Below are 23,163 nucleotides of genomic sequence, written 5' to 3'. Positions count from 1 at the left end.
AGAGAGAGAGAGAGAGAGAGAGAGAGAGAGAGAGAGAGAGAGAGAGAGAGAGAGAGAGAGAGAGAGAGAGAGAGAGAGAGAGAGAGAGAGAGAGAGAGAGAGAGAGAGAGAGAGAGAGAGAGAGAGAGAGAGAGAGAGAGACTGACTCAATAGTTTAATTAAGTTCGGGGGGTCAGTGTGTTTGCAGAGAGGGGGGAGGACACAGTCACGCAACTGAATGCGAAGGAGACTGAAGCAATGGAAGGACTGGGGCTGTGTGTGATCACCTTACTGATAAGCAGTGCATTTCAAAATGGTGAGTAACAAACTGTAGAAAACAAAAAAAATCTAGTAATTAATCACACAGTAAAGGCAGTTGAGTTGTTGAAGATGTTTTTTGCAACGTGTTTTTTTTTTTAAATACATCCAAGTTACTGTTCTTGATTATTAGTAGCTTCTTACAACGGTCTGGAAGTATGATCAGTATCACATTATTGTATTCGGGGTCTCTTGTTGTGAAGTCTGGTACCCTTAGCAGAATGTCACGATTGAAAATGCCTTGTGACTGGCATTCATATTGGATTTATTCAACTAGGTCACCTATTTGTATATCCTAAATCATTTTTGTCTTACTTGTGGCTGTCCGCTTAAATTAAAACACAATTTTAAAAAAAACGTAATAAAAAATACGGAATACTGAAAAGTACCTACAGATGTAATACTGAGCATTTTTACAGTTATGTGCAGAAATTAATTAACGATCATTCTAAACAGATATTTAAGTGCTAATATAAACATATGACTTTTTTCCTTCAGCTTCTTTCATTAAAAAAAAAAAATCTTTCCTAAAGTTCAGAATCAGAGGGTGTTGTGCCAGTCGTAACAAGATTAAAAGGCGGCACATGTCACGCAGCAATCACGTGATCAACCCATTCATCACTTGTCTGAACCAGAAGGATCAATAAAATAGTTTCACTCCAACGTTAGCCAACTACGTCTGTCACTTTGAAGATGGCGGTGTCTAAACATTTTATTTTAAATATAAGTTATGAAGGACATAGAGCTGTATGCATCACACCCTGTACTGACTGCAGGCAGTAATAGAGACATGGAAAAAAAAAACCCTTACCAGAATGTCACGATTGAAAATGCCATATATATGCTGCAAAATATGCAAATTAGTAATCCCTGATTACTTTTAAATTCATTTCTTTTTTTGTATTTGTGGCAGGGCAGAGGCCTTGCATGTAGATATTGTGAGTGTTTTGTTGCAAATAAAATGAGTTTGCTTTGAATGTAAATTTGGCATGAATAGCAGACATGGAGTGGAAAACTGCAGTTCAGCAGGGCGGTGCACTTCTATTAACCAATTAAACAACTGCATCCAAGCTGGGCTATCATAGAGACAGCGAGCGCAACCTGCTGCTACCAGTCCTTTCCCTTTACCAGAAACCCTCAACAAAGGATCTGGATTCTATACCATGTGGCCAGTGCTGGTTGATCATTAATCAATGAACACCTGGGTTCACATTTTGCACATGGAGCAGTTACAATTTATAGTAAATATTTGCTTATATGAGTAAAGTCCATGAAGAAAACGTAGTAAGTATGATAAATGGATGATAGTGATTTCAGATAAAAACAATTACAAACAACGTGAATACGGTTACCTATAAGAGTAAAATCAAATACAAGATACAGTAAGTAGCTATAGTTAGCAGCAGTAACTGAATGTGGCAAGGTATGGACATGTCAGTGCAAGCTGGTGCAAGTACTGATACAATTGGGTGCCATATAGCCCAGTATAATTGAGAATGGTGATGTTTACAGAGGCTCTCTGAACAGGTGTGTCTTGAGGAGGCACCGGAAGGTGGTCAGGGACTGAGCAGTCCTGATATCCGTGGGTAACTCGTTCCATGCAAATGCGGTCGAAGGTAAATCAAAAAGAATAAATCTGGATTTGTTTATTTATTTATTTATTTATTTATTTAAGTCTGTGGCTGATCCAGATTTATTATTTTTGACTTACCTTTGCCTGCATGCGCAGCGCATATGCAAATTAGTAGCCCCGATTGTACTTTCTGTTTTCTACATGTTAACCACTCCCTAATCCATGTGCATGCATTTCCTTGAATCCCTACTGCGTTCAGTTTGAGAATTAATCTTTTATGCAGGACTTTGTCAAAAGCTTTCTGGAAATCTAAATAAACCATGTTGTATGCTTGCAATTATCAATTTTCAATGTTGCATCCTCAGAAAAGTCAAATAGGTCAGTTAGACACGATCTCCCTTTTCTAAAACCATGCTGACTGTCTCCGAGGATACTGTTACCATATAGGTAATTTTCCATTTTGGATCTTATTATAGTTTCCATAAGTTTACATATAATAGAAGTCAGGCTTATTGGTCTGTAGATACCTGGTTCGGTTTTGTCTCCCTTTTTGTGGATTGGTATTACGTTTGCTATTTTCCAGTCTGTCGGTACAACCCCTGTGTCAAGAGACTGTTGCATGATCTTGGTTAGCGGTTTGTAAATAACTTCTTTCATTTCTTTGAGTACTATTGGGAGGATCTCATCCGGCCCAGGGGATTTGTTTATTTTAAGAGCTCCTAGTCCCTTTCTCACTACTGCCTCTGTTATGCTAAAGTTATTTAAAATTGGATAGGAACAGGTCGACATGTGTGGCATGTTGTCCGTGTCCTCCTTTGTAAAGACCTGTGAAAAGTAATCATTTAATATATTTGCTATTTTTTTTTCTTCATCTATGATTTTGCCATTTGTGTCTCTTAGACATTTAACCTCCTCTTTGAATGTTCTCTTGCTGTTATAATATTGGAAAACATTTTGGAATTGGTTTTAGCCCCCTTAGCAATATTGATTTCTATCTCTCTCTTGGCCTTTCTAACTTCCTTTTTGACTTGTGTTTGCAGTTCCAAGTACTCTTTCTGTGTGCTTTGTTTTCGGTCCCTTTTAAACGCTCTGTAAAGTGCCTTTTTTCGCTGAATATTTTTTTTAATTGATCTATTAAACCATTTTGGCCATTTTGTTTTAGATTTAGATTTGTCTACTTTTGGGATGAAATTGTTTTGCGCATCTAGTACTACATTTTTAAAAAAAACAGCCATCCTTTTTCTGTGGATGTTTCTCTATTTTACTCCAATCTACTTCTGTTAGTCTCTGTTTCATACCTTCATAGTTTGCTTTTCTAAAATTGTAAACCTTAGCTTTAGTCAATACTTTTGGGGTTTTAAAAAATACTTCAAATGAGACCATGTTGTGGTCTGAGTTTGCCAATGGCTCTCTGACCTCTGTTTTAGTTATTCTGTCTTCATTATTTGAAAAGACTAAATCAAGGCATGCCTCCCCTCTAGTCAGTGCCTTGACAAATTGCGTTAGGAAGCAGTCATTTGTCATTTCCACCATTTCAATTTCGTCCGTCGTGCTCCCCACCGGGTTCTCCCATTTTATACTGGGTAAGTTGAAATCCCCCATTAGTATGGCTTCTCCTTTTCTACACGCATTTCGAATGTCATTGTATAACAGATTATTTTGCTCAGCGTCTGAATTTGGCGGTCTATAGCATGCTCCTATTATTATGCCCTTTGAATTTTTGTCCATTATTCTGACCCATATTGATTCTGCATTGTTTTCTTTGTCCTGATTTAACACCTGGGCTTCAAGACTATTTCTTATGTATAGCGCTACCCCTCCGCCTCTTCTGTCCTGCCTGTCTTTCCTATACAGTGTGTACCCACTAATATTATATTCATCTCCATCACTCTCAGACAACCTAGTTTCTGTAACACCTATCACATTTAGTCTGATATTAAAATAATTCATCATCATGTAAATCAGATTTCTGTTGTCGGTAGGAGACTATAGGCTAGCTGTAGATATATTACAGTTTTTTCTCCAGGTCTGCTGAAAATGTACATTATAATTTGCACTGCACACAATTGTAACATTTTGAGCCCTCTTTTATCTTTGAAAGTAATCATTCTATTGAAAGACCATCACAGATTTAAATAGACAATATCACAAATGCTTCAAACTCCAAACAGTTGAAACCATAACCGTAGGCAAAACATAGGAATATCCAGTAGAAACTGTCTTCAGGACATCAGATGATTCTTAAGATTTAGGGTTAGGTTTTGGGTTAGGGTTAGGTTTTAGGGTTGGGGTTGGGTTAGGGTCAGCGTGGGTTGATGTCGGAGAGGTGTTGAGCGTGGGAAGTGAAAGGTGGGAGTGCTTGGCAAATGCCTTAGAATCATCTGATGCCCTGAGTTTCTTGTGGATAGTCCTTTCCGCTGCTAACCATAGCGTCACATCTATAATACATCTGCAGGCCGTCCATCTTTTGATTGTGAATGTGAGCTATGGAAAGCTGTCGTGGCTTTTAGACTACAGAACACAATTGTTGGTGCAAAGCTGTATTAACCAGGGGCAAATGCAGGGCAGTAAGTAAATGAAGTCATATTTAAAAAACAAATCAGTGTAAATATTATAAAACGGAATAACGTGGAGGGTTTGAATATAAAGATGGGGGACATTTTATTGAATACAGTATCTTTAAGATTAGATGTAAAGTGGTTCAGTACTAACATTAGCTTGGAGGAAATACTGTACTTTTTGTATAAGTGTCTTTTTAAAATATGTCAAAATAAAATGTTATATTTTTTCTCACTTTTTCTGTTGCCAGTGTTGCTTCTGTATATTCATTGATTACAGGGTGTTATAAACCCCACTTAATTCAGTCAGCACAATGAAAAAAAGTATGTGTATATATATATATATATATATATATATATATATATATATATATATATATATATATATATATATATATTGTATTAGTAGTTCTGTTGACTGCTCTGTGTATCATTTTTGACTAAGTATTATAGTGGAATATTCTCTCGGTTCATTTAAGCAATATAAGACACATTGTGCTCTCTCTCTCTCTCTCTCTCGTTTGAGTTGATCTGTCACTCCTAATTAATGACAGGCAGAGGTGATTGTTTCACACAGATCCAGTGAACCGCAGGGTGCTAATGATGGAGTAATTAATGAGTGTGGGACAAGAGGGAGGGTAGAATAGATAAAGAGAGAGGGAGATGTAGAAATCAGAATCATTTATTTTACATTTCATACTTTAAAAGGGAAGAAAATGCGAACCCTGTTCACTAGTTTCTCAGTGTTATTAAAGTGCACACTAAACCAATGCTTTTACCCACTTCATTGATCAAATAAGAGTGTTTTAGAGGTTGTAAAGCCTGTATGGATTTCACAGGGAGTCCTATTTTATTATTAACGGAACTCTGTCAAGCCCATCATCAGTCTGATTTGTCACAAACAGTCCTGACCATGCAGAAGGAAATGATGGCAGATGCTGTTGTACAATGTGCAATTTTAGTAGCAGAAGATATAGACCTATTTTCAACCACTACCTGTCTTTTTTTACTGCATTGAAGTTCACCAATCTGTATGATTTTATTAACAGTATTATTTATATATAAAGTAATGGAAGAGGCTTACATCTGTGTAATGTAAAACAGGAATGTAAGAAAGAGCTTACACAAATGTGTTTAGAATTACTGATTTAAGTACAGAAGGCTAATTGACTGTAGTATCAATTTAAGAATTATAGTTCACAAACAATTATGTGCTGAGATACAAAGTGAATAATTGTTAACTTTATTTGAAGTATGGAGACACTGAAAACTTCAGAAGTAAAAACAAACATCTTAGGTTCAGAATCAGAAGGGTGTTGTGCTAGTCGTAACAAGATTGAAAGGCAGCACGTGTCATGCAGCAATCACATGATCAACCCATTCATCACTTGTCTGAACCAGAAGGATCAATGATGCTGCATCGCTCCAACGCTACCCAACTACGTCTGCCACTTTTCAAGTGGCGGTGTCTAAAATGTTTAGTTTCATTTAATAAGTTACGACAGCACATTAATAAAAATATGCCAGTCCTTTGTGTCAAATATGCAACCTTCTGTTATAATTAACTCAAAATCCTAATAAAGTTAGACCAGGACATTGCCTGTGATAATGTATTCATACTGGTGGCTTCTGGGTGATTCATTCTTAGTATTTCTATTAAAAGAAATACATCAGTAAAAACTTTTATTTTGTCTATTTTTACATAAAATAACAAAAAACATATAACCATTTCCTAATAGCCTTTCCATTTGTATTGTATGCTTAATTCAAACCGGTCTTGTTAAACTGAAAATAAAGCTATGCCACTTGGACCATTACGTACATTATACCACTGTACACGTAATGCAGCTTGTACTATTTAGTCTGATATTAAAATAATTCATCATAGTGTAAATCAGGTTTGTGTTGCATTAAAACAACAACAACGAATGGGTTCAGAAAGTCTGCTGTCCCAGAAAATAATTGTGGACGGAAGCCCATTCTAGGAGGTCCACTAGACACTGTCCTCAGGGCATCAGATGATTCTAGGGCATTTGTCTAGCACGCCAACCTTTCACTTCCCGAGGTCTGCACCTCTCCGACATCAGCCCGCCCTGACCCTAACCCAACCCCAACCCTAAAACCTAACCCCAACCATAATCCTAACCCTTTAGAATCAACTGATGCCCTGAGGACAGCTTCAAGTGGATATTCCTTTGTGCTGCGGCCCGCAGCCTGAAATGAGTTCTAGAAGGTTAGCTGCAGAGAGCAGGTATCCCCCTCCGAGCGGGCAGCATTCTCACACAGTGCCCCTCCGAGCGGGCAGCATTCTCACACAGCTCCCCCTCCGAGCAGACAGCATTCTCACACAGCTCCCCCTCCGAGCGGACAGCATTCTCACACAGCGCCCCTCCGAGCGGACAGCATTCTCACACAGCTCCCCCTCCGAGCAGACAGCATTCTCACACAGCTCCCCCTCCGAGCGGACAGCATTCTCACACAGCGCCCCTCCGAGCGGACAGCATTCTCACGCAGTGCCCCTCCGAGCGGGCAGCATTCTCACGCAGCGCCCCTCCGAGCGGACAACATTCTCACACAGCTCCACCGCTGAGCGGACAGCATTCTCATGCAGTGCCCCTCCGAGCGGACAGCATTCTCACGCAGCGCCCCTCCGAGCGGGCAGCATTCTCACACAGCTCCCCCTCCGAGCGGACAGCATTCTCACACAGCTCCCCCTCCGAGCGGACAGCATTCTCACACAGCTCCCCTTCCGAGCGGGCAGCATTCTCACACAGCGCCCCTCCGAGCGGACAGCATTCTCACACAGCTCCCCCTCCGAGCGGACAGCATTCTCACACAGCGCCCCTCCGAGCGGACAGCATTCTCACACAGCTCCCCCTCCGAGCGGACAGCATTCTCACACAGCTCCCCCTCCGAGCGGACAGCATTCTCACACAGCTCCCCCCCCGAGCGGACAGCATTCTCACACAGCGCCCCCTCCGAGCGGACAGCATTCTCACACAGCTCCCCCCCCGAGCGGACAGCATTCTCACACAGCGCCCCTCCGAGCGGACAGCATTCTCACGCAGTGCCCCTCCGAGCGGACAGCATTCTCACGCAGTGCCCCTCCGAGCGGGCAGCATTCTTACGCAGTGCCCCCTCCGAGCGGACAGCATTCTTACGCAGTGTCCCCTCCGAGCGGACAGCATTCTCACGCAGCGCCCCTCCGAGCGGGCAGCATTCTCACACAGCTCCCCTCCGAGCGGGCAGCATTCTCACACAGCTCCCCCTCCGAGCGGACAGCATTCTCACGCAGTGCCCCCTCCGAGCAGGCAGCATTCTCACACAGCTCCCCTCCGAGCAGACAGCATTCTCACACAGCTCCCCCTCCGAGCGGGCAGCATTCTCACACAGCGCCCCTCCGAGCGGACAGCATTCTCACGCAGTGCCCCTACGAGCGGACAGCATTCTCACACAGCTCCCCCTCCAAGCGGGCAGCATTCTCACACAGTGCCCCTCCGAGCGGACAGCATTCTCACGCAGTGCCCCTCCGAGCGGACAGCATTCTCACACAGTGCCCCTCCGAGCGGACAGCATTCTCACACAGCGCCCCTCCGAGCGGACAGCATTCTCACACAGTGCTCCTCCGAGCAGGCAGCATTCTCACACAGCTCCCCTCCGAGCGGACAGCATTCTCACGCAGTGCCCCTCCGAGCAGACAGCATTCTCACACAGCTCCCCCTCCGAGCGGACAGCATTCTCACACAGCTCCCCCTCCGAGCGGACAGCATTCTCACGCAGTGCCCCCGCCGAGCAGGCAGCATTCTCACACAGCTCCCCTCCGAGCAGACAGCATTCTCACACAGTGCCCCTCCGAGCGGACAGCATTCTCACGCAGTGCCCCCTCCGAGCGGACAGCATTCTCACGCAGTGCCCCTCCGAGCGGGCAGCATTCTCACACAGCTCCCCCTCCGAGCGGACAGCATTCTCACGCAGTGCCCCTCCGAGCGGGCAGCATTCTCACGCAGCGCCCCTCCGAGCGGGCAGCATTCTCACACAGCGCCCCTCCGAGCGGACAGCATTCTCACGCAGTGCCCCTCCGAGCGGGCAGCATTCTCACACAGCTCCCCCTCCGAGCGGACAGCATTCTCACGCAGTGCCCCTCCGAGCGGGCAGCATTCTCACGCAGCGCCCCTCCGAGCGGGCAGCATTCTCACACAGCTCCCCCTCTGAGCGGACAGCATTCTCACGCAGTGCCCCTCCGAGCAGACAGCAAACCGCCTCCTCTGAAACACTTGAATGTACTCACCACAAAAACCAGCATTAAAATGAAAATAACTTTAAAACTACAAATTCAATCAAATTCTAACCACTGTAGGAAACTGAGTGAGCAGAGACTGCTACTGGCACAGAGTACTATAGCTGTAGCTATTAGAGATTCTTCTCTAACAGTCTAACAGTAACATGCTGATGTGCTATTAGAGATTCTTCTCTAACAGTAACATGCTGTAATGTGCTAGAAACAAAGCAGACAGATATAGCTGTTTTTCCAGTTTCAAATTTCCCCATTTCCCCAAAAAGTCATCATAAACTAAAAATCATCCAGTTTATATTTTTGAATTATTAAAAGCTTGTATCCATTTTAGAAAGTGTTACAAATTTCATACTGTCCCAGTATCCCAAGGGAGAAAAAATAAATGTACTGGTTGTATAGCTTCAATAACAACATTTTAGACAAGGACAAGGTCATTGTTGTAAACTCTACCTGGTGTCTAAAATCTTTGTAGTGTGTGGGGGGCCAAGTTAGTACCAATTGTGTCTTGTTTTAATTTGGAAACTGTCTCACTTTTATTGGGCAAACCACAGATAGATAGAGATGCTAATGGATATCTTTATTGATTCCCTCTTTCCGTCTCTTCCCCAGCCCATCCAGTGAGGGTGACAGTCAGAGAGACGAGTGTGCAGGTCCTGCGTGGAGACTCCGTTCTGCTGCCGTGCTCTTTCGTTACCATGGCTACACTGTCTCGCCTCAATATCATCTGGACCGTCACTCCGCTGTCTGAACCCAGCTCCCCTTCACAGGTGTGGGTCCCGCCCTCCGTCACCACTATACAGCATCTCACACATTCCTTTTCTATCTCTCAGTATGAAGACGGGTTGAGGGAACGCCTTTGTAGACTAGAAGACAGCTTCTGTGTTATTGGCTAAAGACGTCATCTGTTCCATCAAAGGAGAGCGACGTTTTTTTAATGTTTAATGGTGTCAACAAAGCCACTATTTCTAAGAGCAGCACGAAGCTCAGAGGTTGGAAAGTGAATCGAGGCAGACTTGGGTCAGAGGGTAGGGTACCCTGTTTATACAAGGTATGCAGAGTGCATGGATCAGAGGGTAGGGTACCCTGTTTATACAAGGTGTGCAGAGTGCATGGATCAGAGGGTAGGGTACCCTGTTTATACAAGGTGTGCAGAGTGCATGGATCAGAGGGTAGGGTACCCTGTTTATACAAGGTGTGCAGAGTGCATGGATCAGAGGGTAGGATACCCTGTTTATACAAGGTGTGCAGAGTGCATGGATCAGAGGGTAGGATACCCTGTTTATACAAGGTGTGCAGAGTGCATGGATCAGCGGGTAGGGTACCCTGTTTATACAAGGTGTGCAGAGTGCATGGATCAGAGGGTAGGGTACCCTGTTTATACAAGGTGTGCAGAGTGCATGGATCAGAGGGTAGGATACCCTGTTTATACAAGGTGTGCAGAGTGCATGGATCAGAGGGTAGGGTACCCTGTTTATACAAGGTGTGCAGAGTGCATGGATCAGAGGGTAGGATACCCTGTTTATACAAGGTGTGCAAAGTGCATGGATCAGAGGGTAGGATACCCTGTTTATACAAGGTGTGCAGAGTGCATGGATCAGAGGGTAGGGTACCCTGTTTATACAAGGTGTGCAGAGTGCATGGATCAGAGGGTAGGGTACCCTGTTTATACAAGGTGTGCACAGTGCATGGATCAGAGGGTAGGATACCCTGTTTATACAAGGTGTGCAGAGTGCATGGATCAGAGGGTAGGATACCCTGTTTATACAAGGTGTGCAGAGTGCATGGATCAGAGGGTAGGGTACCCTGTTTATACAAGGTGTGCAGAGTGCATGGATCAGAGGGTAGGGTACCCTGTTTATACAAGGTGTGCAGAGTGCCTGGATCAGAGGGTAGGATACCCTGTTTATACAAGGTGTGCAGAGTGCATGGATCAGAGGGTAGGGTACCCTGTTTATACAAGGTGTGCAGAGTGCATGGATCAGAGGGTAGGATACCCTGTTTATACAAGGTGTGCAGAGTGCATGGATCAGAGGGTAGGATACCCTGTTTATACAAGGTGTGCAGAGTGCATGGATCAGAGGGTAGGGTACCCTGTTTATACAAGGTGTGCAGAGTGCATGGATCAGAGGGTAGGATACCCTGTTTATACAAGGTGTGCAGAGTGCATGGATCAGAGGGTAGGGTACCCTGTTTATACAAGGTGTGCAGAGTGCATGGATCAGAGGGTAGGATACCCTGTTTATACAAGGTGTGCAGAGTGCATGGATCAGAGGGTAGGATACCCTGTTTATACAAGGTGTGCAAAGTGCATGGATCAGAGGGTAGGATACCCTGTTTATACAAGGTGTGCAGAGTGCATGGATCAGAGGGTAGGGTACCCTGTTTATACAAGGTGTGCAGAGTGCATGGATCAGAGGGTAGGGTACCCTGTTTATACAAGGTGTGCAGAGTGCATGGATCAGAGGGTAGGGTACCCTGTTTATACAAGGTGTGCAGAGTGCATGGATCAGAGGGTAGGGTACCCTGTTTATACAAGGTGTGCAGAGTGCATGGATCAGAGGGTAGGATACCCTGTTTATACAAGGTGTGCAGAGTGCATGGATCAGAGGGTAGGATACCCTGTTTATACAAGGTGTGCAGAGTGCATGGATCAGAGGGTAGGGTACCCTGTTTATACAAGGTGTGCAGAGTGCATGGATCAGAGGGTAGGATACCCTGTTTATACAAGGTGTGCAGAGTGCATGGATCAGAGGGTAGGATACCCTGTTTATACAAGGTGTGCAGAGTGCATGGATCAGAGGGTAGGATACCCTGTTTATACAAGGTGTGCAGAGTGCATGGATCAGAGGGTAGGATACCCTGTTTATACAAGGTGTGCAGAGTGCATGGATCAGAGGGTAGGGTACCCTGTTTATACAAGGTGTGCAGAGTGCATGGATCAGAGGGTAGGATACCCTGTTTATACAAGGTGTGCAGAGTGCATGGATCAGAGGGTAGGGTACCCTGTTTATACAAGGTGTGCAAAGTGCATGGATCAGAGGGTAGGGTACCCTGTTTATACAAGGTGTGCAGAGTGCATGGATCAGAGGGTAGGGTACCCTGTTTATACAAGGTGTGCAGAGTGCATGGATCAGAGGGTAGGATACCCTGTTTATACAAGGTGTGCAGAGTGCATGGATCAGAGGGTAGGATACCCTGTTTATACAAGGTGTGCAGAGTGCATGGATCAGAGGGTAGGGTACCCTGTTTTATACAAGGTGTGCAGAGTGCATGGATCAGAGGGTAGGATACCCTGTTTATACAAGGTGTGCAGAGTGCATGGATCAGAGGGTAGGGTACCCTGTTTATACAAGGTGTGCAGAGTGCATGGATCAGAGGGTAGGATACCCTGTTTATACAAGGTGTGCAGAGTGCATGGATCAGAGGGTAGGGTACCCTGTTTATACAAGGTGTGCAGAGTGCATGGATCAGAGGGTAGGGTACCCTGTTTATACAAGGTGTGCAGAGTGCATGGATCAGAGGGTAGGATACCCTGTTTATACAAGGTGTGCAGAGTGCATGGATCAGAGGGTAGGGTACCCTGTTTATACAAGGTGTGCAGAGTGCATGGATCAGAGGGTAGGATACCCTGTTTATACAAGGTGTGCAGAGTGCATGGATCAGAGGGTAGGGTACCCTGTTTATACAAGGTGTGCAGAGTGCATGGATCAGAGGGTAGGATACCCTGTTTATACAAGGTGTGCAAAGTGCATGGATCAGAGGGTAGGATACCCTGTTTATACAAGGTGTGCAGAGTGCATGGATCAGAGGGTAGGGTACCCTGTTTATACAAGGTGTGCAGAGTGCATGGATCAGAGGGTAGGGTACCCTGTTTATACAAGGTGTGCACAGTGCATGGATCAGAGGGTAGGATACCCTGTTTATACAAGGTGTGCAGAGTGCATGGATCAGAGGGTAGGATACCCTGTTTATACAAGGTGTGCAGAGTGCATGGATCAGAGGGTAGGGTACCCTGTTTATACAAGGTGTGCAGAGTGCATGGATCAGAGGGTAGGGTACCCTGTTTATACAAGGTGTGCAGAGTGCATGGATCAGAGGGTAGGGTACCCTGTTTTATACAAGGTGTGCAGAGTGCATGGATCAGAGGGTAGGATACCCTGTTTATACAAGGTGTGCAGAGTGCATGGATCAGAGGGTAGGGTACCCTGTTTATACAAGGTGTGCAGAGTGCATGGATCAGAGGGTAGGATACCCTGTTTATACAAGGTGTGCAGAGTGCATGGATCAGAGGGTAGGGTACCCTGTTTATACAAGGTGTGCAGAGTGCATGGATCAGAGGGTAGGGTACCCTGTTTATACAAGGTGTGCAGAGTGCATGGATCAGAGGGTAGGATACCCTGTTTATACAAGGTGTGCAGAGTGCATGGATCAGAGGGTAGGGTACCCTGTTTATACAAGGTGTGCAGAGTGCATGGATCAGAGGGTAGGATACCCTGTTTATACAAGGTGTGCAGAGTGCATGGATCAGAGGGTAGGGTACCCTGTTTATACAAGGTGTGCAGAGTGCATGGATCAGAGGGTAGGATACCCTGTTTATACAAGGTGTGCAAAGTGCATGGATCAGAGGGTAGGATACCCTGTTTATACAAGGTGTGCAGAGTGCATGGATCAGAGGGTAGGGTACCCTGTTTATACAAGGTGTGCAGAGTGCATGGATCAGAGGGTAGGGTACCCTGTTTATACAAGGTGTGCACAGTGCATGGATCAGAGGGTAGGATACCCTGTTTATACAAGGTGTGCAGAGTGCATGGATCAGAGGGTAGGATACCCTGTTTATACAAGGTGTGCAGAGTGCATGGATCAGAGGGTAGGGTACCCTGTTTATACAAGGTGTGCAGAGTGCATGGATCAGAGGGTAGGGTACCCTGTTTATACAAGGTGTGCAGAGTGCATGGATCAGAGGGTAGGATACCCTGTTTATACAAGGTGTGCAGAGTGCATGGATCAGAGGGTAGGGTACCCTGTTTATACAAGGTGTGCAGAGTGCATGGATCAGAGGGTAGGGTACCCTGTTTATACAAGGTGTGCAGAGTGCATGGATCAGAGGGTAGGATACCCTGTTTATACAAGGTGTGCAAAGTGCATGGATCAGAGGGTAGGATACCCTGTTTATACAAGGTGTGCAGAGTGCATGGATCAGAGGGTAGGGTACCCTGTTTATACAAGGTGTGCAGAGTGCATGGATCAGAGGGTAGGATACCCTGTTTATACAAGGTGTGCAAAGTGCATGGATCAGAGGGTAGGATACCCTGTTTATACAAGGTGTGCAGAGTGCATGGATCAGAGGGTAGGGTACCCTGTTTATACAAGGTGTGCAGAGTGCATGGATCAGAGGGTAGGGTACCCTGTTTATACAAGGTGTGCACAGTGCATGGATCAGAGGGTAGGATACCCTGTTTATACAAGGTGTGCAGAGTGCATGGATCAGAGGGTAGGATACCCTGTTTATACAAGGTGTGCAGAGTGCATGGATCAGAGGGTAGGGTACCCTGTTTATACAAGGTGTGCAGAGTGCATGGATCAGAGGGTAGAGTACCCTGTTTATACAAGGTGTGCAGAGTGCATGGATCAGAGGGTAGGGTACCCTGTTTATACAAGGTGTGCAGAGTGCATGGATCAGAGGGTAGGGTACCCTGTTTATACAAGGTGTGCAGAGTGCATGGATCAGAGGGTAGGGTACCCTGTTTATACAAGGTGTGCAGAGTGCATGGATCAGAGGGTAGGGTACCCTGTTTATACAAGGTGTGCAGAGTGCATGGATCAGAGGGTAGGGTACCCTGTTAATACAAGGTGTGCAGAGTGCATGGATCAGAGGGTAGGGTACCCTGTTTATACAAGGTGTGCAGAGTGCATGGATCAGAGGGTGGGGTACCCTGTTTATACAAGGTGTGCAGAGTGCATGGATCAGAGGGTAGGGTACCCTGTTTATACAAGGTGTGCAGAGTGCATGGATCAGAGGGTAGGGTACCCTGTTTATACAAGGTGTGCAGAGTGCATGGATCAGAGGGTAGGGAACCCTGTTTATACAAGGTGCATGGGTCACCATGCAGTAGCTGCTGAGTCAGGAGCTCAGCCTTACTGTATAGGTCAGAAGTCCTGCAAGTGACGGGCAGACATTGCAAAGCAGCAGCACAAGTGTAATATATTCAGAAGGACTGGTTAGGGTTAACATCCTGGCAACAGCGTTTGAAACCAATTGAAGCCCGGATAGAGCCTGGTTTAAAAAGAGTAATCAGTTCATGGGGAAACAAGATGGTTTGATCTGTTGTTACGAAGGGTAAAGAATAATGTCTTGCAGACATGCAAGCCTTGAAGTTAAGCTGTTTTTTTAACCAGTGGAGGACTGGAGTTTATGTCCCTCAGGAGTTAGATCAAGGGGTACAGAATTAAGTTGTAGTTATTAACATCCACATTTAGATTTCAGTAAAGCAGTCAGAGCCAGGTCAGTGAGACAGCATTGTCTGTTTTCAAGAAAAGGTACATCAGTATAGCAACGCAATCCCAGTTTTATAATGACAGACTCACGTAACAGTAACATGTAGATATTTAACAGTGACTATTAATGCTAACTACAGGGGAGGTATGGTTTGAACCAAGAGCACTCAGTGCCTGACACACAGATTTACTGTTGGAATGTATCAAACGCAGCACTAAGATCGAGAAGCATAAGAATGGACAGAAAAAAGGGCCTTTGCTAATCTCACAAGTGCTGTCTCACTCCCTCTCTTCAGGCATCTATTTTTCAGTTTCCATTTAGTCAAAGGGGTGGTGGGCTGTAGTCTTTTCTTTATTTCTTTTTTACAAAATCTCTCAGATTGTGACTGGTCTTTGTTCATGATGTGAAATATCTTTCTGCCTCTTAGGTGATAGTGTATGATCGTGGTCAGGTGATAGAGAGTCCCTCTCTGATTGGCCGTGTCAGTTTTAGATCTGTTCCGCTGAGTGCCGACATCGTCCTCAACTCAACGAGCTTGTCTGACGCCGGGACGTATCGCTGTGTAGTGAACAACCCTCCCGAACCCGGTGCGCCAGGGATAGGGGAGCTGAGCCTAACTATCCTCGGTAAACCAACTGTCTGTCCATGTCAACAGCCCTGCTGTACCAAGGAATCCAGAGATTGGGGATATGAACCTCACTGCCCTTAGTAAACTTCTGCCTGTCTTACACAGTGTGTCAGGCCTGCAGTTCACAAGAGAATTGGTGCATTACCACTCTTGTCTCTCTTCCACTCTGCTTCTTTCTGCAGCTCCCCCTTCCTCCCCTCTCTGTTTGTGGGATGGCCAGGCAGATGAGGGGGGCAGCATCTCTCTGTCCTGCTCAGTGGAAGAGGGGGTCCCAGTACCGGAGCTGCGCTGGGACAAACTGGAACCAGATCAGATCGCCCTGCCTGTGAACAAGGAGGGTATGAACTGCTTTACCACCATTTATCTCACTTACAATATATCAATATATCTTTCACTAGGAAAAAGTTGTTAGGATAATTACATTTTTAAAAATTGCATTCAACTGTGGCTACAATATCAGTTACAATCAATACAGCTCTTCCACAAAAACAGTTATTAACAGTTAATTAAAAAAATTAAGTGGATACAAACAGTCCCATTGAGAGAAATTTGGGGCCTTGGTACATTTGACTTTACCAGATGTACCACCACCTCCCAGCCCTGCTGTCGCCTAATGGTTATATTAAATGATTAAAATAATTATAATGATTATATTAAAATACCATCACAATGGTGGTTCACAGGGGGGAGTCACACAGCACAGGTTTGCATCCTGGCTGTGCAAAGTAGGTGGTCTTCACTGGAGACTCCAAAGGGAGCGTCGCATTGGCCCAGGCGCTCACGTGGGTTAGGGAGGTAAAACCAGTAGGGACTGTTTCTCCTCTTCGCTCTACAGCGAACCCTGCTGGCCAGGTGCCCAGTGAGCTCAGAGCAGACACCTGCAGGGCTGGCCTTTGTCCTTCAGAGGTGAGTAGCTCGCTGACATCCGCTCTCAAGTTCCTGGGTGAAAAAAAAGTTGGCTTGGTCATGGGATCAGAGGATGCCCTCTGAATCTTCGGGTCTCCTGAGCCATATGGGGAATTGCTGCGGTGAGGAGAAAAGCGATTGGGCATTCCAAATTGGAAGAAAATTGGGGGGGGAAATTATAATTGGACTGTAACAGGGCGAAGTGCCCTGTAAAATGTATTTATTTTTTGAACGGGGTTCCCCCTCCGCCCCTGTGCAGATTATTGTTTTGTGTTTGTTTATTATGATTTTTTATATTTATGACGGCGAGGTGCTGTGTGTTCTGTTATTATTTCTGTATTTAGTTATTGTAAATATGACGGCGAAACGCCGCGGGTTTTGTTATTGTTTTGTTTGTGTATTTAGGACGGCGTAGCCGATTGTTTTTTGTATTGTTTAGTAGCGTGGATGGGAAGCCCCATCCACAGTAATTTAATAAACTTGTGCAGATTGTGGCCGAGGGGTAATAGACTAATTACTAGCCAGTTAAACCCCTCGGCCACGCTATAAAAGCCTGCAGCTCGCTGCATTCGGGGTGGATGTATGAGAGAAGCGGAGAGAGCGAGGAGAGAGAAAACGAAACTAAACGAAAAAACATACAGGAACAGTGAAGGCTATTACCCAGCCTGACCTGTGTTATTTTTGTGTTCGAGATTTGTTTTGTTTACCTTTTTTATTTCTCTCTGTGAGCAAGTTTCTTTTTGTTAAAACCTTTTATTTATTTTTGTTATTTAAAAATAAAACTGCGCGCCGCGTCTTTTTGTTTGAAATCTGCAGTACTGGTGTCAGTATTTTTACTTCCTGCATCTGGCCTGACGTCACCACCCAGCCACCCTGTCACATGGACACACTAAATTAAAAAATACATAAAATAACATCACCATTCAAATAAAAAAGTGAACCTGTGCTGCATTGTTTTGTTAAAATAACAAATCGCAGACTTGGTAGTACAATACGTGCCTCTAAGAACACCGTCTCTCAAAACGCGTAGGAGTCATTTTAAAAGGGCAATGTTTTGTTTACAACATATCAAAATATGATCAATAAATAATTTTGTTAAAGTAAATTAATTTGTCTCTTAATAAGTAAGTGCAACACTATAAATCCTATATTATTTTTACTAATATGTATTTGGAGGTTACAAACACAAATGTTACTTTTTTTTTTCCTTCTCGATTACTCAATTTGACTGACATAAATAGATCGCTTTGTAATTGTGCATCACCTGTCATTATTATTTTATTATTATTTATTTCTTAGCGGACGCCCTTATCCAGGGCGACTTACAGTTGTTACAAGATATTACATTATTTCACATTATACAGATATCACATTATTTTTTTACATACAATTACCCATTTATACAGTTGGGTTTTTACTGGAGCAATCTAGGTAAAGTACCTTGCTCAAGGGTTACAGCAGCAGTGTCCCCCACCTGGGATTGAACCCACAACCCTCCGGTCAAGAGTCCAGAGCCCTAGCTCGCTGTCATGGCAATCTGGAGAGCCCATCAGCATTCTGTGAAGTGCAGCCTTTTTTATTCAGTGTTGTATGTGTGGGCTGACAGCAAAAGAGCCCAGTGTTGCTAGTGATGGGATGCCCTTCTTAGGACCAAAATTATGGTGAGAGGGCAATGGTCAGTGATGAGGGTAAATTCATGCCCATATAGGTACTGGTGGAACTTGCAGACCCCAAACACTATTCCCAGGTCCTCCCTCTCAATTTGTGCATAGTTTTGTTCAGCCTTGCTAAGAGTCCTGGCTGCTAAAGCAATTGACATTTCATCACCATTTTGCACAACATGGGAAATGACTGCACCCACGCCATACAGTGATGCATCACAAGCAAGCCTGATTGAAAGATTTGAGTCAAACTGTGTAAGCATGTCTTGTGACATCAGCTGCTCTGTGGCCCTCTTAAATGCTTCCTCACAGTCCTCAGACCAATACCATGGCTTGCCCTTGCCCTGCAAAACATTAAGTGGATTCAGGATAGTTGCAAGACTTGGTATGAATCTGCTTTTATAATTTAACAGACCCAAGAATGAACGCAATTGACTCTCATTGCCTGGTGCTGGTGCGTCCATAATCACTGCTACTTTCGTAGTGATTTATGCAGGCCTTTTTGCATCAATTGCCTTGACTCGCAGACCGAAGTCCTCCAGACGCTGCAAAACCATGTCAAGGTTCTTGAGATGTTCAGCACCATTCCTCCCAGTCACTAGAACGTCGTCCAGATAACAGTGTACATTGGGCAGGCCCTGTAACACCCGATCCATAACCTTTTGGAACAAAGCTGAAACTGAGGCAATACCAAAGGGTAAACGATTCTGTGGTGATAGACAGGTATTTTCCACCCTCATTTGTAGGTAAGCATGGGACAAATCTAGTTTGGTAAAGTGCTGACCTCCCACTAGAGAAGCAAACAGATCCTCAATGCGTGGAATCGGGTATTGCTCTACACACAGGGCAGGGTTTATCGTTACTTTAAAATCCCCACATATTCTTACAGAGCCATCTTTCTTCACAGCAGGTACAATAGGTGTGGCCAAATCACTAAACTCCATAGGTGACAAAATTCCAGCTTCCACTGAACGAATCAATTCTGCATCCACTTTTGGTCTGATTGCATATGGTACTGGCCGTGGACGACAAAACGTTGGTCTATGTTCTGGCTTCTGGGACACATTTGCTTCAATGCCCCTTAAAGTGCCTGGTATGATACTGACAGTTCCAGTGGTACATAACATAAATTAGACACACTTACTGTTGAACAGAATCCATTTCATTTCACTCTTAACCAGTTTGCACATACGTATATGCGCAGTTCAAACATAACATTGTACCGCTGTTTGTTTCATTGTGTTGCAAGTTGTTGAAAACTGACTGGGCTGTGTCTGGTGTTAGTCTCCATTCTGCAGGGTTCTGCTGAGGGGGTCTTATGTAACAGGCCTGCAATGAGTTATCAGATCGTCAACACAAGCCAACTTCCAAGATTTTGCTCCCCCCTCATTTGTCGCATCTCTGAGCACAAGATCTGTTTTTGCAACGAGCACGGAGCTTGCTGCCCTGGCCCGAGTGTTGACCCCATCAACCATTGTCTGAAGTTACCTGAGTTACCTGAAGTTACCCCCTTACTGAGGCTGGAGCGTGTGGCTTCTCTCAGACTGGAGCCCTTACTGAGTGGAGCGTGTGGCTTCTCTCAGACTGGAGCCCTTACTGAGGCTGGAGCGCGTGGCTTCTCTCAGACTGGAGCCCTTACTGAGGCTGGAGCGTGTGGCTTCTCTCAGACTGGAGCCCTTACTGAGGCTGGAGCGCGTGGCTTCTCTCAGACTGGAGCCCTTACTGAGGCTGGAGCGTGTGGCTTCTCTCAGGCTGGAGCCCTTACTGAGGCTGGAGCGCGTGGCTTCTCTCAGACTGGAACCCTTACTGAGGCTGGAGCGCGTGGCTTCTCTCAGACTGGAGCCCTTACTGAGGCTGGAGCGTGTGGCTTCTCTCAGACTGGAGCCCTTACTGAGGCTGGAGCGCGTGGCTTCTCTCAGGCTGGAGCCCTTACTGAGGCTGGAGCGCGTGGCTTCTCTCAGACTGGAGCCCTTACTGAGGCTGGAGCGTGTGGCTTCTCTCAGACTGGAGCCCTTACTGAGGCTGGAGTGCGTGGCTTCTCTCAGACTGGAGCCCTTACTGAGGCTGGAGCGTGTGGCTTCTCTCAGACTGGAGCCCTTACTGAGGCTGGAGCGTGTGGCTTCTCTCAGACTGGAGCCCTTACTGAGGCTGGAGCGCGTGGCTTCTCTCAGGCTGGAGCCCTTACTGAGGCTGGAGCGCGTGGCTTCTCTCAGACTGGAGCCCTTACTGAGGCTGGAGCGTGTGGCTTCTCTCAGACTGGAGCCCTTACTGAGGCTGGAGCGTGTGGCTTCTCTCAGACTGGACCCCTTACTGAGGCTGGAGCGCGTGGCTTCTCTCAGACTGGAGCCCTTACTGAGGCTGGAGCGTGTGGCTTCTCTCAGACTGGAGCCCTTTCTCAGGGCCTGTTCTAGCAATTTTGGGGGCCTCTGCGAAAAAAAAGGCCCCCCCACCCCCACCATTCACTGTTTGAAAGTGGAGCTTCATAGCTTTGTGGACTCAAGGATTGGCATATGTCCCGTTCAATTGAGATTTCTGCAAGGCCATTTAGCCTTTCAAGGTTCATGTTTGATCGAAAATAAGTCTTGATTATTTTCAATTTTGACAAGCTGCGCTCAGCTGTAGCTACACTAACAGGCAAATTTGTAAGTTGCAGTTTATCAGTAGAAAACTTGAAAAAATGGAAAACCTGCTGATGTTTCTAACAATGTGGTAATAGATTATATGAACACAACAGCTTGATTTTTAAAAGGGGCAAAATAAGAGGGAAGCCTAGATCTAAAAGTGATTTGGTCACTAAAGAATTAGCTTTCCAATAGTTTATATAAATCACATTGTGTATCCACTTTTATAACCTTTAAAATACTGAAATAAAGTGATTAGGTTTCATTAATCGGGCTTTAAAAAGCATTAAAAAAAACTAGTCGTTCTTATTTTGCCCCTTTTGAAAATCATGCTAATACTGTACACATATAAGCACCCAGAGACACACATACCTGATTAATACAAACAATTCATACAGAACACAAAAAACTCAAAATGTATTATTCAGCAGGTTGCATAAAAAGATAGATCATATGTAGTGATCCTAACACACTTAATAACTTAATACAATAATTAAGGTTTTAGAGACACTGATAAGCAGTAATCTTGGACTACTTACTGTTAATTTAGATAGCTAGAACTAATGCAAATCATTCAAGTACACTGTAACTCCTGCTGCCCTGTCCTCTCTCTACGTCCTGTCCCATACTCCGCGTCTCACTGGACAGGGAGGTGAGACTGGTCTCCTTTCTCCCTCTGTACTCTTTTCTGTCCCCTCTGACCTCTCATCCTCCCAATCTCTCTCTCGGTCTGTCCTCCACTCCAGGCTCTCTCAAAGGGACTGTCCGGATTCTGAACATTTCTGCACAGAATTCAGGACTCTATCGCTGCACTGTGTCCAATCCTCATGGAACAGAGGCCTGCTCTGTGGATCTCTCAGTCTACAGCAGTGAGTATTCAAAGTTCTGTTTGTCTGTGCTTTGTCCTCTCATCTGTCTCTCTCTCTCTCTACTAGTTAAGCAGGTTTCCCCAAGGTATGTATTCTGTATTCACTAACATCGAAATGATAATATTTCAGTAAGAACCCAGGCAAGTTATGTTTTAACACACTGGGACAAAACTGGTCACTAATCATGAGTGACACACTATTGACTTCTAGTGTAAACAGTAAAATAAATAAATAAAGCAATGTTTCCAACATGCACAACTAACCAATAAAAACATGTTGTTCAGTGGAACAAATTGGGTGTAATCTCTGATACATGGGTTAAGATTTGAGTAGACCGTAACAGCTTACTGCTGTTCATTTGGGAAATGATGGGGCTCCAATAAGTCCAATATTCCATGTTGCAAATTGTTTCCTCATTCAACAAGGGGTGTTATATTTTATCTCAGCGTGTTTCAAATTACTCAAACGTGAAGTACTGTGTTCTGTGTGTACAGGTTATTTTTACCCTCGCTCCCTTACAGCAAGCCACGGTGCAGCAGGTATTCTCCAGGCTGTCTCTCTCACTCTCTGCATGGCTCTGGTTCTCCTGGCTCTGCTGGCTCTGGTCCTGTGGTTCCATCGCTCGGGACATGACAGGAAGTGGAGAGAAGAGGGGGAAGAAGAAGAGTGCTACAATGAGATCAGGTACACCCCTGAACTCCTGCGGAAATCATTTGTTTAGCACTCCCTCACTCCCTCACACGCACGCACAGTAAGGAGAAAACACTGTAATACCGTACTGTTTTACAGACAGACTAGCTGACACACAAGTAGACAGCTAGATAAAAGTGACTGAGATCCCTGGTCTAGGGCGTGAGCCTCTTAAAAACCAAAGCAGAGTGCAGGTGACTGTTCTTAACTAGGACCTGGTCTCAATTGTGATGATTTCTAAATACAACTTGATATTTTAACTAAAGTCTTCTTCTGGTATCATGTTCTGTTTCAGTCATCACACCCTGGAGACTGTTAAAACTGACCTTTGGCCTCAATAGAGTGTAATGGTTACAGTATCAGAGTGCAAGCAATCACCTGGTTGTGACGTTCAGTATATTGGTATTGCCCCTTTAAGAGTTAAAAACGGACCCTTTGTTGGGAATAGAGGTTTCTATGGAAAGTGAAAAAAGGGGGGTTCAGTGCTTGTTCAGTGGAGTACAGAAACACTGCAATTTGCAATACATATTTATAAGTTATACCCAATTAAAATGTACTTTATAAGGCACG

At 44.9% G+C, this 23,163-nt stretch overlaps 1 protein-coding gene and 2 non-coding genes across 3 annotated transcripts; 1 reads left to right on the top strand and 2 right to left on the bottom strand.

Moving 5' to 3' along the window:
• Positions 1 to 166: 166 nt before the first annotated feature.
• On the top strand, positions 167 to 22,624 carry LOC117397861 (immunoglobulin superfamily member 11-like). The gene is made up of 6 exons (XM_059013586.1): positions 167 to 295; positions 9,332 to 9,489; positions 15,646 to 15,844; positions 16,029 to 16,184; positions 21,781 to 21,903; positions 22,425 to 22,624. The coding sequence occupies exons 1-6, from the start codon at positions 238 to 240 to the stop codon at positions 22,622 to 22,624; spliced, it is 894 nt and encodes a 297-aa protein (XP_058869569.1). The 5' UTR covers positions 167 to 237.
• On the bottom strand, positions 836 to 938 carry LOC117397978 (small nucleolar RNA U13). The gene has a single exon (XR_004543840.3). It is a non-coding gene; the product is annotated as a small nucleolar RNA U13 (small nucleolar RNA).
• On the bottom strand, positions 5,732 to 5,835 carry LOC117397976 (small nucleolar RNA U13). Its single transcript, XR_004543839.3, has one exon. It is a non-coding gene; the product is annotated as a small nucleolar RNA U13 (small nucleolar RNA).
• Positions 22,625 to 23,163: the final 539 nt, after the last annotated feature.

This window comes from Acipenser ruthenus, chromosome 46, assembly GCF_902713425.1.
Source record: "Acipenser ruthenus chromosome 46, fAciRut3.2 maternal haplotype, whole genome shotgun sequence".
NCBI lineage: Eukaryota > Metazoa > Chordata > Actinopteri > Acipenseriformes > Acipenseridae > Acipenser > Acipenser ruthenus.
This window is presented reverse-complemented; position numbering and strand designations above follow the sequence as displayed.

Excerpts from the sequence above, each read along its gene's own strand:
- LOC117397861 (XM_059013586.1), top strand. The coding sequence starts at position 238 with ATGGAAGGACTGGGGCTGTGTGTGATCACCTTACTGATAAGCAGTGCA. Across the intron at positions 296-9,331 it reads AAGCAGTGCATTTCAAAATG|CCCATCCAGTGAGGGTGACA; the intron begins GTGAGTAACAAA and ends TCTCTTCCCCAG. Across the intron at positions 15,845-16,028 it reads GCTGAGCCTAACTATCCTCG|CTCCCCCTTCCTCCCCTCTC; the intron begins GTAAACCAACTG and ends TTCTTTCTGCAG.